Below are 20,271 nucleotides of genomic sequence, written 5' to 3'. Positions count from 1 at the left end.
TGGGAAAGCAATGTGTATCAATATAAAAACTGCTTTAGAGAATACTCATGCAGAAATGATCATGAAACCATTTACAAAACATCTCCATTTATCTGAAACTTTATCTATGTATATTTCAATCTAGAATCAGAAATTCTGGAAGAAATGAAAGACTATGGGCAGCCACAGTCACAAACTTGGTAACTGATAAAACTAGTTAAAAACTAGAAATATTGAAACAGCAAATTAGAAGATGGAAACAGAAGTGATAGCAGACAAGAAAGAAAAAGAGGTAGAGAAACCATAAAATGAATAAGACCTAACTAATAACAGTATGACAATCGGGAGCCATTAAGTGTAGAGGTAACAATTCTCCGGTACTTGTCCAATAAAACTTTGAATAATGATGGAAATGTTCTGTATCTGTAAACTATCTAGCTATCTGTAAACAGTAGCTATGAGCTGTATGTGGTGACTATACACTTGAAATATGGCTAGTGCAACAAAGTAACTGAAATTTTACTTACTTTTCATTAACGTAAATTTAAATAAATTAATGTGTGACTAGTGGCTACCGTATTGGAGTATAGTTCCAGGCCAATATATTTCTCAGCATTCCTTCTGCAAACATTTACTGAGCCTATCCTCAGTGACAGGTGCTATACTCTGTGTTGGATATTCGAGGGTGAATAAAATATTCTCTGTCTTCAGAGGACTTCTCAGGCAAGAAGTGAAAAATAGTTACACAGCATGATCTCAACACTTATCAATATTTGTGAAGATATTCAGCACTTACTTAAGGGGGAAATAGCCTGTTTTGCTCACCTCTGTATGCACAGTCCCAAGGGCAGTGTTAGTTAAATCTGTCACTAAATATTTGTGCAAAGAAGGCAAGAAGAGGGAAAGGGTTAGAAGAAAGAGGAACCCATAAATGAGCCTACAAAGATACTGGCACAAAGAAAAAGACAACTAGGGAAACCAGTAGAAACTGATACCAAGAAAGCCAGGAAGTAAGATGAATTTAAGAAAGTGTGTTCAAAGTATCAAATATTATATGAGGAAAAACAAAAAATGTTATGCATATATTATATACAACCTATTAAATACTATTAAGTTCCCTTTCATACTTAAGGAAAGAGCATATTTCAGATATATTTTAATCCATAATGACAAAAAAAAAGTCTTTTAGTATTTTAATTCTTAAACTAAACCTTTAATTCTTTGGAAAGTTGACTTCAACTACTTATACTCCAAAGATTTCAGTTAATGAAGAATTTGCTGTTTTTTCCCCAACTATAAAAGTACTGAAAAAGATCAGAAACAGATGTTTCTTTACCCAGCTCTATTTCTTGAACTTCACAGCCATTTGTAACCAATTAAAATCCCCAGTTTATAGAAATTTCACTTTTTAAAGCATTATATATTAATTTCAAATTTATATTTCAGTGATAAAATCTATGTGTATCATTTGGTGGGTGGAGTATAAAAAGTTTATGTTTTAGATGTACTACTATATGGTATGAAAATATGTAATTCAAAATCTAAGCTGTTGGAAATCTGAATTACTTTTGAGCCTTAAAGAAATGTAATTATGGGGCCTGAGTCACATAATTGGCAGCTATAACCCAGGCAGCTATAATCTATCTTTCTCTGATTATAGATTAGCTTTCTTCCTTACTGTATTGTTTTATAAATGTTATAAATGACTAAAGGGATCCAGGGAAGACCTCTTCCCTCTTCACTGTTGATCTTCATGGTAGATTAACTTCTCTCTTATCTTTCTTACACAAAGACTTCATGGCTATCAAATTGTCTTAAAATGGAAATGTTAAATACACTCTTTTTAAATTGGAAAGGAATGAAACTAGCTTTAAAGAAAAGCCATAAAGAAAACAAACTGTAACTAAATTGTAACTCATAAACCAGCCTGGTATACAAAACATTACAATCCTACTAAACTTTATTTTAAACCTATATAAGCCATAACTCAACTTTTTTTTTTCTTTTTTTGAGATGGAGTCTTGCTCTGTTGCCCAAGATGGAGTGCAGTGGCACAATCTCAGCTCACTGCAACCTCCCCCTCCCGAGTTCAAGCGATTCTCCTGTCTCAGCCTCCCCAGTAGCTGGGATTACAGGTGCACGCCACCATGCCCAGCTAACTTTTGTATTTTTAGTAGACATGAGGTTTCGCCGTGTTGGCCAGGCTGGTCTTGAACTCCTGACCTCAGGTGATCGACCCACCTTGGCCTCCCAAAGTGCTGGGATTATAGGCGTGAGCCACCGCGCCTGGATGAACATTTTTTTGAGACAGAGTCTCACTCTGTTGCCCAGGCTGGAGTGCAGTGGCGCGATCTCAGTTCACCGAAACTTCCGCCTCCTGGGATTCTCCTACCTCAGCCTCCCGAGTAGCTGGGATGACAGGCATGTGCCACTATGCCCAGCTAATTTTTCTATTTGTGGTAGAGACAGGGTTTCACCATGTTGGCCAGGCTGGTTTTGACCTCCTGACCTCAGATGATCCACCTGCCTCGGCCTCCCAAAGTGCTGGGATTAGGCGTGAGTCAGTGTGTCTGGCCTGCAAGAACTGAACTTTTAACTTTGGAACACTGACCCCATTTTCTGAACTCTGTTCTCCCTGACTGGCCAGCTTTCTGCTTGCATTAATTCCAGATTCTGATCCTTCTGATTACTTCAAGTTGACAATGTCAAGAGAAGCAATTTAGCAGAGTAGTCCCTGGTTTACCAGTGATTTTCCTTGGAAGGAGTCAGCCTCGTTTTTTCCAAACTCCATTCTTTCTCTCCCCTAACCCTATCTCCCTAGAAAATCACTGTATATGATAGAAATAAAAGTTACACTCCAGTAATCTGACTACCTGCTAGACAAAAACTCAACAATCGTCTGACAAAATTTAAGAGTTCATAATCTCTACAACATGATAATCAGCAATGCTGCAACAAACAAATGACTGGCCAGATGTGTGAATAAGCAGGAAAATGTAACCTAGAATCAAGAGAAAAATCCATCAATATAAATAGACTTACAGATAATCTTGATATTGGAATTAGCAGATAATGACTTTTTAAAAACTGTGATAAACATAATAAATAATCTATAGGAAGAGATAGATATATCCTTCTCATTTAATCGAAAGTAGACAAACTTGTTAAAGGCTGAGCCAGGCGTGGTGGCTTGTGCCTGTAATCCCAGCTACTAGGAGGCTGAGGCGGGAGGAACACTTGAGCCCAGAAGCTTGAGACCAACTGAGCAGCACAGTGAGACCACCATCTCTAAAAAAATTTAGAAATAAAAAAACTGATGTCAGTTGTTAAAATACTAATATTTCTATAAAGGTTGGTAAATAGACCTTGCCCCAAGGTACACAAGTGTTTGCTACAACTGAATCCCCTCCCTCAGAAAAATCTGGCCAACTGAAGGATTCATTATTGGCATAGTAGGGCGATGTCAGAACCCTGTTCGATAACTAATATAACGCATGTCTTTTCATGCTGTATTGGTTCTTAAATTTTTGGTTTCTTTGAGACACAGTCTCTGTTGCCCAGGCTGGAGTGCAGTAGCGCAATCTCAGCTCACTGCAACCTCTGCCTCCTGGGTTCAAGCAATTCTTGTGCCGTCTCAGCCTCCTGAGGAGCTGGGAATACATGCTCATGCCACCACGCCAGACTAATTTTTATATTTTCAGTAGAGACAGGGTTTCACTATGTTGGCCAGGCTGGTCTCAAACTCCTGACCTCATGATCTGCCCTTCCTCATGATCTGACCTTGTGATCCGCCTTGGTCTTCCAAAGTGCTGGGATTACAGGCATGAGCCACTGTGCCCAGCCCAGTTCTGAAATATTTTTAATATCACAACTGTAATGAGTACATTTAAAAATTTATGTAAATATACTCTAAGTTATGTCCTTAGAGAGTCTCTTCAATCATTGACTTCATGAATTTTATGAAAGCTATGTGGTATCCCAGGTGTGCGTGTGTGTTAAATTTACGTTTAAATTTAGGATCTTGGCTGGGCGTGGTGGCTCAACACCTGTAATCCCAGCACTTTGAGAGGCCAAGGAGGGGAGATCGCTTGAGCTTAGGAGTTTGAGACCAGCCTCAACAGCATGGTGAAACCTTATCTCTACAATAAAGTACAAAAAATTAGCGTGGTGTAGTGGTATGTGCCTGTAGTCTCAGCTACTTGATAGGCTGAGGTGAGATCACTGGAGCCCAGGAGGCTGAGGCTGCAGTGAGCTGTGATCATGCCGCTGTAATGAGCTGTGATTGTGCCACTGCACTTCAGCCTGGGTGACAAGGTGAGACCCCTGTTGGAGGAGTGGGGAGAGAGGGAGGGGAGGGGAGGAAAAACTCTTATTAAAATTATATTTTTACCTTCTAAACATTCTCTATCCTCAATAACAAAAGTTAGATCCTTAACATTAATCATATTTTTTCTTCAATCAAAAATAAAAGATGAGATAGTACTCTTACTTCTATAAGCAACAGCATAACCAATATCCCTAGCCTTATCTGACTTACATTTGTGGTGATAGGAGGGAAAATAATTGGTTATAAAAATCTAAGTTTCATGTCTTCTCACTCAATCCAAATTCTATAGGAAATTTCAAATTTCAAATTTCCAGCAGCTATGTGTTTCAGGTGCTGATAACTTTGTTCTGAAATGCAATTATTCCACTGGAGTTTTGAGAGAAACCTTACAGATTTCCAACCACCTAAATTCATAGATTAAAACCTAGCACCTGACAGGTTAAACTTGGACAAGATGGCAGAAATTTTTTTTTTTTTTGGCTCTCTTTCTATTCTAGTTCCATGCACCATACAAGGTTTCCCACCAGGTGGAGGTAGAAAACCAAGCCTGTACCATTCCACCCTTTTTGGTACCTACAGACACTCAGAATTCCTTATGTATCAAGTTACTTTCTTGAAAGTGATTCCCATGCTGAAATAAATAAAATGTGAAGTGATGAATAACCCTCTGACCAAGGCGATGAGTAACCTTGAACTCAATCTTTTGTAACACTGATTACATTTAAGCAAATAATAATTGTGTTCTTTTCTATGAGAATAAGATATGAAGGGATGGACCAAAAAAGGCAGGACAATACCCAGCCACTTGCATAGTTTTATTTAATATGTTCCAATATCATTCTGTACAGTACTCTTGTGAGAAATGGTAAAATAAACCTTTTCTTAGAACTGTGAATCAGAGGGATTTTTTAAAATTAGCATTACATTCATATAATTCAATACATTTACATAGTTCAATATTAAAAAAGAGTACACAATAGCTTTTCCCCCAAACCTGTCCCATAGCTACTCAGTTCTCATCCTGTTTCTTATGTATTCTTCCAGAAAAATACATGTTCTCTTTTAAACAAGATGGAGATCCCTCAACTCCCTTTTAAAAACAAACAGTAGCAACATATGCATTTTATTTTTTTCACCCAACAACATATTTAGAAAGCTTTTTTTCCATAAAGAATGTCCTCAATGTTTTTACAGCTGAGTATCATTTAAGTAAATTTTCTTACATCTACACAATGGAAAAGATATGCAGCTAAACTAAGTGACAACTAAGACATCAATAGTGGAACAACAATTAAAGAAATAAAGCCAAATTGTAGGTAAGATTCCTTATTTTTTTCTACCAATGGGTATAAAATAGATTTCTAGTATTCTGGTATTTCTGGCCACTTTGTCATAAAACCTTTATTCATATTTGGATGAAAAAGCATAACTTTCTTCCAAGTGTACACAAACTTCCCAGAAGCTTAAGACAACTTTGGAAACAAAGGCACTTTCTCTTTTCCTCAACTTGTGTGCTTTCATCAGTATTGTTTTGGGAAATATGGACTGTTATCGCTCAAACAATTCTAGACCTTATAAAATATAAATTTCAAAATAAGATTATAGTTGGTATATTCAATTTATGAGTGTTATTATAATAAGTATAATGTGCCATCTGCAAAACTTCCAATGTCTTATAAGGGTTAATCAAGCATTTCCAGAACTAAGAAGTTATCTTGAATTAAAAGAAATTAAACTAACTTTCCTGTTGGTCACGGGATTTACCAACTACATTGTCTACTGTCATCATACAATGTCAAATTTAACCAAAGTACTGTACCTCATGATGGGTGCTTGTAAATCCAGTATTTTCCTCATCTCTAAATTTAATGCTGGAGCACACTGTTCTTCCTTAAAATGGGGTGTCCCCTTCATTTGTGGACTTCCTCTAAAAGAAACATCATAGAGTTAAAGAAAGATATTGAATTTGCCTCCACTCTGTGGCTAATATACATCCAATCAAATAAAGTAAATGAAATCAAACTAAATCAGGTATTCATCCTTCAGATTCTCAAATGAAAAACAGACTTAAATTCTATTATAGTAGACATATTTACTTATCAATTGGAAATAAATGTTTGACGAATGTAATCTGTGTTAGGAAGGTGGGAAAGAGAAGAGCAGAGAATCTGAGAAAAAAAACACATTTGAAATAAAAGTGAACTAACGCTAAAAGAGAACCAACAGGCATTTTGTTTAAAATTACTGAGGGCCCTTTCTAAGGTGGGCAACTATGGGGAAAAAAAATGTATCATTCTATATAGTACCTGTCCCAGTGGTCCAAATCGTGTAGCTTCATCTTTACTTACTCCACACCTTATCCTTGATTCCTATTCTTTAGGTATGTATCAGAATTAAGGTTAAATTCAAGGGTGCAATTCGGAGATGTTTTGCAAGTTACTTAGTAATAAATAACAAAATACCTAAAATTTTAAATCCCTGGCATTAAACAGCTGCAGCAGAGTGCTGGGTCAATGCCAACCTAACTGAACTGTCACACACAACCCTTCAAAGGACTACAGGCTGTTTTGTATTCTTTATCTTCATATGGCATAGTAGACCAGTATCTTCTTCAGTGCCTGTGTTGGAATTTAACAGTTATCTGTCTCTCACCATCAGCTATCACTTGTGGCAACAATTAGCCTGCTGATATAATCTCTCCCTTTCCAGTCAAGTACAGTCCTGTAAATTAATTTGTCAATACTATTAAAATATGCACAAAGAGGCAAACAAGTCCAATAGCTTTCAAAGTTCCCAGCTTTGTGAAATATATTTTGATGCTCATTTTTTAGTTTTCCTTCTTGCTTATTTTTTAGTTACAGACTATTTTTATTATAAAAGTTTTGTGATTTATTACCATTCTATCCTGCTACTGCTATGATCTGGAGTACTTAATTCCTTCTAAGTCTAAACGACTAAACTAGCTAAGGTTTAACCATACAGGTTCATGTTCAACTAACGTGTCTGACTGATGTGACAGCCTGTAAAAAGGACATGAAAGTAATTAGTTTATAGGAGTCACATTTAAATTGCTGAACACACAGCCTATGATGATTTACTGAGATGTCTTCCATGTATTAATATATCTGGTTTTAAAGTTAAATTTTATTTTCCAAAGTAATATATACACAGACGTTAAAATTCAAATAGGGCTAGAAAGCTTAAGACAAAAAACAACACAGAAGTAGACTCCTTTTACTGGAAACTTAAGACATGTGTCCTGATTTGAACAGACCAACTCCTAAAATAACAGCTCTGAGTTAAAATAGGAAAACTGAACACAGACTAGCTATTTGATGACGTTAATAAACTATTGTTAATACTGTTGGGTGTAATAATATTGTGGTTTGGTTTCCTTAAAATGTCTACCTGTAGCCTGTAATCCCAGCACTTTGGGAGGCTGAGACGGGGGGATCACGAGGTCAGGAGATCGAGACCATCCTGGCTAACACAGTGAAACCCCGTCTCTACTAAAAAATACAAAAAACTAGCCGGGCGACGTGGCGGGCGCCTGTAGTCCCAGCTACTCGGGAGGCTGAGGCAGAAGAATGGCGTAAACCCAGGAGGCGGAGCTTGCAGTGAGCTGAGATCCGGCCACTGCACTCCAGCCTGGGCGGCAGAGTGAGACTCCGTCTCAAAAAAAAAAAAAAAAAAGTCTACCTGTTACCGATAAAACAGAAGCATTTAGAGTTGAATGATAATGATATAGTACAAGGAAGTTGCCTTAATATTTAAAAAGTATGCATGCATGGGGATAGGGGGATGTTGACAACTTTTGAATCTGGGAGTTAAGTACATTGGGTACGTGTCCTTTTAGATTCTCAAGTATGGCTGTGGAATTCGATGATATTCCTATTCACAGACTAGCTCATTTTCCTCTGAAGTACCTAGCATCTTCTTTTTATATCCAATGGTTTCTGAAATTTCAGAATAATTAATTTTTCTACAAGTATGTGAATATTTATCATTGCATTGAGCACTTGCTAGACCTCTTCAATCTACTGATACATTTAGTTTAAACTCTTGGAAATTTGCATGTTTTGTTTCCATAATATAATAATAAGCTTCGCCATTCCCTGTTCTTTCTACAACTCCTAGTCAGTTAGATATTAAACCTCATATTAAACTCTAATTTTCTCTTTTCTCTCTTATTTTTGTCTTTTATTCTATACCCAGGGAAAGTTCCTCAACTGCTTCTTTCAATGCTTTTACTGAATATACTTCTACTATTGTACTTTTCATTCTGAGAATTTTCTCATCCACTCCCCTTGTTTTCTTAAACCATCCTGCTTTGATTAGCCAAAATTTGTCTAAGGTTGTTAATTATTTCCTCGAGGTGTTTTCATTCCCTCAATTATCTGTTTACTTTAAGTTCCTTTTTTCTGGTATGTGTTTCTAAGTTACATTGGAAACTTTCCTAAGATGGCTAACAACATTTAGTCCTTTGTTCTTATTTTAGAGGTTAACAATAAAAAGGTGACTATGTGTCTGCAGGCTGTCAATTCATGGACTTCAGCAGGGTAGTGGCCAGCCAGCTTTTTTGTTGGGGTCTTCAAATACTAGTACCCGTTGAGCAATTTTTCTTCAGTGGTTCCATTTCTCCAGGAAGGATCCCTCAAACCTGCCTGGGATATTAAAGTGTGAAAGACAGAAGTCTGGAGCCAAGCAGGGTAAGGAGGCACTATGACAACTTTAGCATCTCACTCTTGTCCTACTGTTAAATACATATTGTTAAACCAGACAGTATATTTCCTGTGAGGCGGGAACACAGGAATCCTTATTCAGAGTTTTCAAGCAATCTCTATGTTGATGGCTCCTGCCTCACTTCTATATTCTGTAGTACTAGTCCATCTAATCCCTGAGCCTTTCTGAGTTTGCAGGTAAAACAAGGTGCTTTTTGTCAGTATCCTGTAGGTTCTTAAGCACTCAAGTTTGATGGTCTTCCTTAGTTATTTACTCTTTTCCTTCGGATTTTTAGCTCAAGGGTTGGAGATACTTCTAGTTTTGATTAAAGATGGAAATATTATTTCAACTTTTTTTCTGTTGGTGATTATCAAGAGAAAGAATGGAAACCACATTACCTATCTTAAAACTGGAAACCATGTTTTTCTTTATATGGATACCTCATTTACTGCAAGTATTATAAGAACTTTAAAGTAAATTTAAGTAAATCCTAATTTCTTCATGACTTCCATTATAAAATTAGAGCTACATCTGGCAGGAAAGTTTCCATCCTGTCTTCCAAACATACTAAAATAGAGCAAACTTTAAAAAATTATAGTAACAAAAAAATTCTGACTTTCTGATAAAAATATTTTAGAATTCAACTATAATTTGATAAGGTACAGCATCAGATGATTAGAAGAGAGTCACAGAAGATGAGGCTAGAAGAAGATGAAGCCAGATTATGAGAGCACTGAATGCCAGGAGAACAGGAATAGAGTATTTACTATGTATGAAATAGTGTACAAAACATCCTATACACATTATCTCAACTGATCATTTGTAATCTTTTGAGACAGGAATTATCTCCACTTTTCCAGAGAGAAAACTGAAACTTAACAAATATTGAGAACTGTGCTCTTGGTCACAAAGCTAAGAAAGTAAGGGAGCTGATAATCAAGCTCTAATATTTAAGGCTCTAAGCAACTGAAAATTATAGAGTTAAAGAGACTAACAAAATAACCTCTGTCTGCACATAGAAATAATGGAACAAATGCTAAACAATGGACTGGTGGTGGGGTAGGGAAGGGAACACACACTGTAAGTGTTAATGTTTTTCATATCTGGACAGACAGCAGAACTGCAGTTTCTTGCCTTCTTAAAATTAGGTGTGGCCACATGATTTACTTTGGCCTACAAAATATGAGGGGAAGTCATTTGTGTCACTTCTCAACAGAAAATTTAAGAGCCAACACTTGGTACATGTTCTGTTTTTAATCCTCTACTGCGGAGATCTAACCTATACTGACTAATATAGTAACTGACAATTGTTAGATTTTTGTCCTGTAAAACTCAACTAATTAACAGTTTATGACTATTCTACATGAGTGATTTCAATAACTATGCAATCTGAGAAATAGGAAAAAAGAATGAAAAAAATAGACATAGTTTAAAGACTTATGGGAACAACATCATAAATAACAATGCCTGTTTGTATGATGGAAGTCCAAAGGCAAGGAGAGAGAAAACAGAATATATGAAGAAATAATGGTTACAAACTTTCCAAATTTGAGAAAAACAAGTGTCTTTCATCCAAGAAACTCCAACTAGGATAAATTTTAAAAGTTGCACACAGAGACACATTATGTTCAAACTGTCAAAAAACAAAGAGAATCTTGAAAGTAGCAAGAGATGTATGTGACTCTTCACATACAAGAGATCCCAAGTAAGACTGACAGCCAACTTTTCATAGGAAACCATGGAGGTCAGAAAACAGTGGGATGGCACATTTCAAGTGCAGAAATATCTAGAAAAATTATCCTCCAAAAACAAATAAGAAATTACCGAATTTCCAGATAAACAAAAAGTTGAGGGAATTTGTCACAAGTAGACCTGAACTACAAGAAATGCTAAAGGAAGTTCTTCAGCCTGAAGAGAAAAGAGGCAATAACTCAGAGCCATGTGAGAAAATAAAGAACACTGATAAAAGTAATTACATAGGTAAATATAAAAGCCAGCAGTATTATAGTTTCAGAAATCTGCCTTTTTCTCCCCATATGACTCAAAAGACAAGTGCATAAAACAGCAATTATACATCCATGTTAACAGTCATACAATGTATAAAGATGTAATTTGTGATAACAACAACATAAGGGAGGGAGGGAGATGTACAGGAACATAGTTTTGAGATATTATTGAAGCTAAGTTGGTATTACTTCAAACTAGGCTGTTGTACATGCAAGATGTTAATTTAATCCCCAGGGTAACCATTAATAACTAAAACATGTACAAAAAAGGAAATAAGAAAGGAGTCAAAATGGTACAATGCAAAAAAATCAAACCAAGAACAACAAAAAGGCAGTAGTGGAGGAACCCAGGAACAAAAAAGATACAGACATAATAGAAAACAAATAGCAAAATGGCAGAAATCCTTCTTTATCAGTAAGTACTTTAAATGTAAATGGATTAAATGCATTCATTAAAAGGCAAGCATTGTCCGAGTGGATTCAAAGAAACCAAATGAGTCCATTTATAAGTTGTCTACAAGAGAATTACTTTAGATTCAAGGAAACAAGCTGAAGGTGGAAGGAAGGAAAAATATATTCCATGCAAATAGTAACCAAGACAGGGTGGCTATGGTAAAATCAGAAACAAACAAATAAACAAACAAAAAACCAAAAGACTTTAAGAACTATCACAAGAGACAAAGAATGACTTTTATAATGATAAAACAGTCAATCTAGCAAGAAGATACCACACCTATAAATAGATACAAATATAACATCAGAGCCACAAAATATTAATATATGAAGAAAGAACACAAAACTGAAGGGAAAAATAGATCTGTAATAATGTTAGAGACTTCAATACTCCACTTTCAATAATGGATAGAACTGGGCAGAAAATAAGGAAATAGAGAATTTAAGTAACACTATATAAACCACTTAGACCTAAGACACATACTGAATATGCCACCCAACAGCAAAATACATATTATTCTCAAATGCACATGGAACATTCTCCAAGATAGAATGGATATTAAACCACAAAAAAGTCTTAATATATTTTAAAAGACTGAAAGCATATAAAGTATCTTCTCTGACCAAATGGAATATAACTAAAAATCAGTAAAACTAGAAAAATCACAAATATGTGGAAATCCAAAATACACTCTAAAACAATCAATGACTCAAAGAATAACCAAAAGGGAAATTAGGAAATACTCTGAAACTAATGAAAATACAAATACAACATTATGGGATCAGAGGGAAATTTATAGCTAAAATGCCTACATTAAAAAAAGATTTCAAATCAATAACCTAACTTTATACCTTATGGAAGTAGTAAAAGAGCTGGCAGAAGGATAGATGTGATAAAAATTAGAGTGGCTGTACATGAAATTGAGAATAGAAAAACAACAGAGAAAAATCAATTAAATAAAGAGTTGGTTGTTTGAAAACATCAATACAATTGAAAAACCTAAGGAAAAAGAGAGAAGACTCTAAAAGTCCGAAATAAAAGTGGGAATATTATTACTGACCATACAAAAAAACAGTATGGCTTATAAGAGAATACTGTAAACAACTGAATGCTAACAAGTTAGATAACCTATGTTAAATGGACAAATTCCTAGAAACACACAAATTTCCCAACTAACTCAAGAGGAAATAAAACATATGAATAGACCTGTAACAAGTAACAAAATTGAGTCAGTAATCAAAAACCTCCCAATAAAGAAGAGCCCAAAACCAGGTGGCTTAGTGACTTATACAATATTTAAATAAGCATGAACATTCATCCTTCTCAAGATGTTATTAAAAAAAAAAAAAGGTAAGAGGAGGGAACACTTTCTAATTCATTCCTTCTTCTTCTTTTTTTTTCTTTTTAGACAGAGTCTTGCTCTGTCACCAGGCTGGAGTGCAGTGGCACAATCTCAGTTCACTGCAACCTCTGACTCCCTGGTTGAAGCAATTCTCCTGCCTCAGCTTCCTGAGTACCTGGGATTACAGGCACGTGCCACCACGACCAGTTAATTTTTTAATTTTTAGATGGAGTTTCGCCATGTTGGTCAGGATGGTCTAGATCTCCTGACCTCGTGATCTGCCCACCTTGGCCTCCCAAAATGCTGGGATTACAGGCGTGAGACACCATCCTTGGACTTCTAATTCATTCTATGAGGCCGGCATTACCCCGATACCAAAGTCAGACAAAGACACTGCAAGAAAAGGAAACCATGGCTCAATATACCTTATGAACACAGATGGAAAAAAAATCCTCAACAAAATATTAGCAGACTGGATCTAGTAGCATATTAAAAGGATTATCCACCATGACCAAGTGGGCTTAGCCCAAGAATACAATGGTGGTTAAACACATGAAAATCAATGTAATACAATGTAATCACATTAATAGAATGAAGGGGGAAAATCCCAGAATGATTTCAATTCATGCAGAAAAAACATCTGAAAAAATAGTAATAATCTTTTAAGATAAAAACACTCAACAAACTAGGAAAGGAAGGGAGCTTTTTCAAAATGATAAAGGACATATATGAAAAAGCGCACAGCTAACATCTTACTCAACAGTAAATGACTGTTTACTGACTGAAAGTTTTCCCTCTATGATCAGGCATGAGACAAGAATGCTGCTCTCACTACTTCCATTCAACATAATACTGGACATTTAGACAGCAATCAGGTAAGAAAAAGAAAAGTCATCCAACACAAACAGAAAAAATGGGACTCTCTTTATTCAAAGATGTCATAATAGTATAGTATATATAGAAAATTCTAAAGAATCCACAGAAGAGTTATTAGAGCTAATAAATTTATCAAAGTTGTAGTATATGATCAACACAGAAATCATATATATTTCTCTACACTAGCAATAAAAATTTCAGAAAACAACTCCATTTACAATAGCATCAAAAAGAATAAAATACTTGGGAATAAACTGACCCAAGGATGAGTAAGAGTTGTATGCGTAAATAAATTAAGGGAGAACTAAGAAATTGGAAAGGTATATTATGTTCATGAATGGAATATTTAATATTGTTATAGCTATAGATGAAATGCAATTTCTACCAAAATCCCAATGTTCTTTTTAAAAAAAAAAAAAAAAAGAAATGGGAAAGCTGATCCTAAAATTCATATGGAAAGGCAAGGAACCCTGAAGAGCCAAAATAATCTTGAAAAGAAGAACAAAGTTGGAGAACTCACATTTCCTGATCGCAAAACTTACTGCAAAGCTACAATATCCAACACAATGTGGTAATGATACAAGGGCAGACATAAAGACCAATGGAATAGAATTAAGAGCCTAATAAAAAACTTATACACCTATGGTCAATTGATTATAGGCAAGGGTGCCAAGTGCATTCAACAGGGGAAACAACATTCTCTCTAACAAATGGTACTAAGACAACTGAATAGCCATTTACGAAATAATTAAGTTGGATCCTTATCTCACACCATAAGTAAAAAATAATTCAAAATGAATCAAAACTCTAAATATAAGAGCTGAAACTATTCTTACAAAATAGAAGAAAATATAGTGGTAAATTGTCATGGCCTTGCATTTGGCAATTGTTTTCTAGATATCAGAAAACTATAAGGAAGTGTGTGTGTGTGTGTGTATATATATATATATATATATATAAATTGGACATCATCAAAATTAAACTTTTTTGTGCAAAATATACTACCAAGAAAGTAAAAAGCCCGGAGAATGAGAAAAAAAATATGAAAATCATGTATCTTAAAAGGATCTAGTATCCAGAATATACAAAGAGGACTTACAACTCAGACAAAGATAAACAACCCAATTAAAAAGAAGGGAGAGGTGGGTCATGGTGGCTCATACTTGTTATTCTAGCACTTTGGGGGGCCAAGACAGGAGAATTGCTTGAACCCAGGAGTTTAAGACTAGCTTGAGCAACATAGTGAGATCTCATCTTTACAAAAAATTAAAAAATTAGCCAGGTGTAGTGGTGCATGCCTGTAGTCCCAGCTACTCTGGAGACTCAGGTGAGAGGATTGCTTGAGCCCAGGAAATCAAGGATGCAGTGAGCTATGATTGTGCCACTGCCTGGATGACAAAGCAAGAACCTTTCTCTAAAAAAAAAAAAAAAAAGAAAAAAAAAAAAGTGGGAAGAAGACTTGAATAGATATTTATCTAGAGAAGATACACAAATGGCCAAAGAGCAAATGAAAGTATGTTCAATGTCATTAATCATTAGGGAAATACAAATTAAAACCATAATGAGATACTATTTCACATTCATTGGGATGATCCTAATATAATAAAAAAACAGAAAATAACAAGTGTTGATGAGGATGTGGAGAAACCAGAACCATCATGAATGACTTGTGGGAAAATAGTCTGGCAGTTTTTCAAAAAGTTTAACACACAATTACCATGTAACCTAGCAATTCTACTTGGAGGTATAGACCCAAAAAGAATTGAAAACAGGTGTTCAAATACAAATTGTATATGAACAATTGCTATGAACACTCCTAGTCATAGCAGGACTGTTCACAATAGCCAAAAAGTGAAAACAACCTCAATGTCCATCACCTGATTAATGGATAAACACCCTGTGGTAAATCCATATAACAAAATATTATTCAGCCATAAAAGAAATGAAGTACTGATACATGCTAAAACATGAATTAACCTTGAAAATATTACATTAAGAAGACACAAAAAGTACACAGCGTGTGATTCCATTTATACAAAGTATTCAGAAATTAAATAAGACACAAAAGGTACATGCTGTATTATTCTATTTATACAGTGTATCCAGAGTAGGCAAATCCAGAGAGAGACAGGAAACAAATGTATGGTTCTAGGGGTTGAGAGCAGTAGAGAACAGGGAATGACTTCTTAATGAATCCATGGTTTCTGCTCGGAGTGATGTAAAAGTTCTGGAACTAGATAATTGTGATAGTTGTACAAAACATTGTAAATGTACTTAATGCTACGTAAGACACGGAGTCAAAGGAGGTTATTTTGGAGCTTTAAGATTTAATGACTGCCCTGCTGCATTTCAGATCTGCACGGGGCTTACAGCCCCTTTCTTTTGGCTGATTTCTCCCTTTTGGAACAGGAGTGTTACCCAATGTCTACATTCCCATTGTATCTTGGAAGTTATTAACTTGTTTTTTTGATTTTACAGGCTCATAGGCAGAAGGGACTAGTTTTATCTCATATGAGACTTCGGACTTTTGAGTTAATGCTGGAACGGGTTCAGACTTTGGGGGACTCTTGTGAAGGCATGATTGTATTTTAAATGTGAGATTTGGGGAGGGGACAAGGGTGGAATTATATGGTTTGGGTTTGTGTCCCTGTGCAAATCTTATGTCAAATTGTAATCCCCAATGTTGGAGGTGGGGCCTGGTGGGAGGTGACTGGATAATGAGGGTGATTTCCCCTTTGATGCTGTTCTTGTGATAGTAAGTTATCATGAGATCTAGTTGTTTAAAAGGGTATAGCACAGCTGCATGCAGTGGCTCACGCTTGTAATCCTAGCACTTTGCGAGGCCGAGGTGGGTGGACTGCCTGAGCTCAGGAGGTCGAGACCAGCCTGGGCAACATGGTGAAAGCCCGTCTCCACTAAAATACAAAAAAAAATTAGCTGGGCAAGACAGTGTGTGCCTGTAGTCCCAGCTACTCGGGAGGCTGAGGCAGGAGAATTGCTTGAACCTGGGAGGCGGAGCTTGCAGTGAGCTGAGATGGTGCCACTGCACTCCAACCTGGCAACAGAGCGAGACTCTGTCTCAAACAAACAAAAACAAAAAAACAAAAGTGTGTAGTACCTCTCCCCGGCTTCCTGCTCTGGCTATGTAAGAGGTGCCTGCTTCCCCTTCTCCTTCTGTCATGACTATAAGTTTCCTGAGGCCTCCCCAGCCATTCTTCCTGTACAGTCTGCAGAACCGTGAACCAATTACACCTCTTTTCTTTATAAATTACCCAGTCTTAGGCGTTTATTTATACCAGTGTGAGAACAGACTAATATACCTCATGACTCAGTTCAGATGCTACTCTCTTTACAATACAATACACTGAAAGTATGTTCCCCTTCTCAACTGCCTCCCAAAAGCTCTTTATCTGTAGCTCCTTTATAGTACATGTCACTTTTACAGTGTATTTGATATTATCTGAATTTAGCTTTTGTCCCCTTAATAAACTATGAGCTTCAGACTGGGAAAAAATCAACTCTAATTCACACTATTGCCTTGTATATAGCCCCAAACAAACAAATGTCTTGAATGAGTAAAAGATGAGGAACACCTCATCAATGGGATGAATATATCCATTTTGGCTGCTCAGTGTCCCCTTTGAGGCCTTATTTCCTGAATCTTAGCTATTCCAGACAATTGATGATGCTTAATACGTGGATCCCTGTATAAGTGGGATGTATGTGCCTGTGTTTTCTGACATTTTGAGTGTATTAAATGTGAATAGTTACTCAGTGTACTTTTGATTCCAGTCATGTGCTTAAGAAACTAACCAGCTTCAATATTTTAATTACCTTGGTTTTCTCATGAAAAGCATAGATTGTTTGCAAAAACAGGTAACAGATTTGACATGCATTACCTACCATATTCATACCAATGTTATGGTACGAATTATACAGAGCAAAAGTTAAGTTAAACTATACAAGGTAAGGAAGATGGATACAAAAAATACCCTGAATTTTCAAGAGAAAAGGTAACTGAACTTTTTTTTTTTTAAAATAGAGTCTTGCTCTGTAACCCAGGCTGGAGTGCAGTGGCACAATTTCGGCGCACTGAAATGTCCACCTCCTGGTTCAGGCAGTTTGCTTCAGCCTCCTGAGGAGCCGGGATTACCACACGGGCTAATTTTTGTATTTTCAGTAGAGACGGGGTTCTGCCATGTTGGCCAGGCTGGTCTTGAACTCCCGACCTCAAGTGATGCACCCGCCTTGGGCCTCCCAAAGTGCTGAGATTACAGGCATGAGCCACCTCACCCAGCCCAAACATTTATTTCTAAGCTACACTTTGCATTTAAATCAATATACTCCAAAGGATTAAATACAGATGCCCATAAAAAGGATAAATATTTCCATCAGGAATGCTATGTACACATCCACTCATGAAAAGAATAAAAACATTCAGAACTTTTCTATAGGTCTCAAACAGAAGAGCCAACTATACCATATGTTATACCACAGATGGGGTACAACAAGTTATTGTTTACTTGCACTAATGAAATAGAACCCAGCCAATTTAAGTCACAGTGGTAGTTTTGATAAATTTTGAGAAGAAACATGAAGGGAAATTAAACACCAGACTTTGACCATATGATTCTGAGCAGAATCTGAACTAAAAGTTAGGTAAGCTAACTGGGGAAAAGAATGTGAAGAGTAGGGAAGCAGTAGGAAATTAAACTTATTTGAAAAAAAAATATTTATAACTTGCAGTTGTCTTTGTGAAACTACATGGAAAAGAAAAAATTTAGTATCTTCTAACTTTTATTAAGATTATTATTTGTGACTCCTCTAGCTCAAAGTTATAGGAAGTCTTAAGTGATCTGTTCCAACGATTTTTCCACAAGCTTTGTTTTTACTTTGCAATTGTGTAGAATGAAGGTGTTTATACAATGCATATATCATGCTTTGGCAGAAACACCTGCTCTAAAAATGGTACAAAGCTTGTTTAGACAATTCAAGTATTTTAAAAAGAAAAATATATAGTTTATTATATATTTATAATGCATATATATAAATATACATTAACACACATAAGAGAATTTAATTTGTAAGATTCCCCTCTAAAAGTGTTGAAATTTGCTAGATTTACAAATAAATTTTTAAGATTTGTAGATGGAACTTAAAAGTTTGAACTACAGTTATTATTTTGAAGCTTTAATAAATTGAATATTTTTAAGCCAAAGTAAACGCTAAATAAATATTCTGATTTTTTACTTTGAAAACACAAAATCGCATATGAACAAAAAAAAATGAAACAGCTGAATACATTACGGGAGAGGCATAAGGGATTAATCCCATTATAATCCCCTCAATAATGTTCTAAATTTCTATCTATCTGAGATTAACTGGGGCTAAGAAAAACAAACTAACAAAATTTATAGAACTAGCTAAGAATTGTCAGTCATTCCCAGTTCTGTATTGGTTAATCAGGTGGTCTCCCCATCAGCCATGGCAGAATTTGTCAAGGAAAGAACAGAAATGTCAACAAAGGAAACTTGGTGGGGTAGGGTGGGGGAAGCCCATGAGAACTGTGACCCTGAGAGACAAGAAACCAGTAAAAGAAAGAAAAAAAAAGTAGGAATTTTTTTAATGCAGTTTCAGATCGTGTGACAGTTTTCTTAATGCATTCTAAGTTGTTGCTAAGTTGTTGTGGTACTTAAAGCCAAGAGGTTTACACATCACTGGCTATATAAAGCTAATTCTGTAGACAATTTGTCTTATTTATAGACAGACAACTTTCAAATATGCTTTAAAGTTTAACCTTGGTAAACCGCCACCTATTTTAATACTGTATATGAAATCCAATAATATAATTTAGCTTCAGAATCAGAGTGAACAGACATCAGAAAGTGTTGTAAATCTGAGAAAACTGCAAAAATCTAAGATGTGAAAAATCCAACATTACACTTTATTTACAAAAATTGATTTACATAGGATTCGTTAAAATCCAATTTATGAAACAGAACAAATCTAGAGACACGAGGTTGCCCTTACCACTTGTGTGGAATTTATCTCTCTAGAAAGTTTTATAAAATGTTACTTTTATATTTTATTTATATATGCAATATACAAACACTTTTTTGGAAAAAAAAAAAAAGACATTGAAATAAATGTAAGCTAAACATACATTTAAGAAAGATGAATAAAAACATTTATGCATTAATTCCAGTTCAGAATTACAGGTGGCCAGGGCCCATTCCAGCAGCTCGGGGCCAAAACTGAAGCCCACCTTGGACCAGATGTCATTCCATTGGAGGGCGCACTCACACACACACCCCACACTCACTCAGACTGGGGCCACGCAGACACCGATTCACCTAAAGTGTACATCTTTGGAATGTGGGAGGAAACCACAGTACTACACAGACACAGGGAGAATATGAAAATTCCAGATTGACAGTGGCCCTGGCCAGGGATCAATTTTTTTCCCTCATTGATATTATGACATCATTCAAGGATATGATGTAATGAGTTTCACACTATATTAAATAAGCTACCTTTGTAAATACTTGGAATTTTCAAGTATTGT

At 35.8% G+C, this 20,271-nt stretch overlaps 1 protein-coding gene across 4 annotated transcripts in view; it reads right to left on the bottom strand.

Moving 5' to 3' along the window:
* Nucleotides 1-20,271, bottom strand: part of RIC1 (RAB6A GEF complex partner 1) — a 165,408-nt gene that overhangs the window by 63,702 nt on the left and 81,435 nt on the right. For all 4 annotated transcript variants that reach the window (XM_011988383.1, XM_011988384.1, XM_011988385.1 and 1 more), the window contains exon 4: nt 6,126-6,233. In XM_011988383.1, coding sequence (XP_011843773.1) covers nt 6,126-6,233 — 108 coding nt within the window. The remainder of the gene's footprint in view (nt 1-6,125; nt 6,234-20,271) is intronic.

The sequence above is a fragment of the Mandrillus leucophaeus genome, unplaced genomic scaffold, assembly GCF_000951045.1.
Source record: "Mandrillus leucophaeus isolate KB7577 unplaced genomic scaffold, Mleu.le_1.0 Scaffold329, whole genome shotgun sequence".
NCBI classification, from domain to species: Eukaryota; Metazoa; Chordata; class Mammalia; order Primates; family Cercopithecidae; genus Mandrillus; species Mandrillus leucophaeus.
The sequence above is the reverse complement of the archived record's forward strand: the minus strand, read 5'-3'. Positions and strand labels throughout refer to the sequence as shown.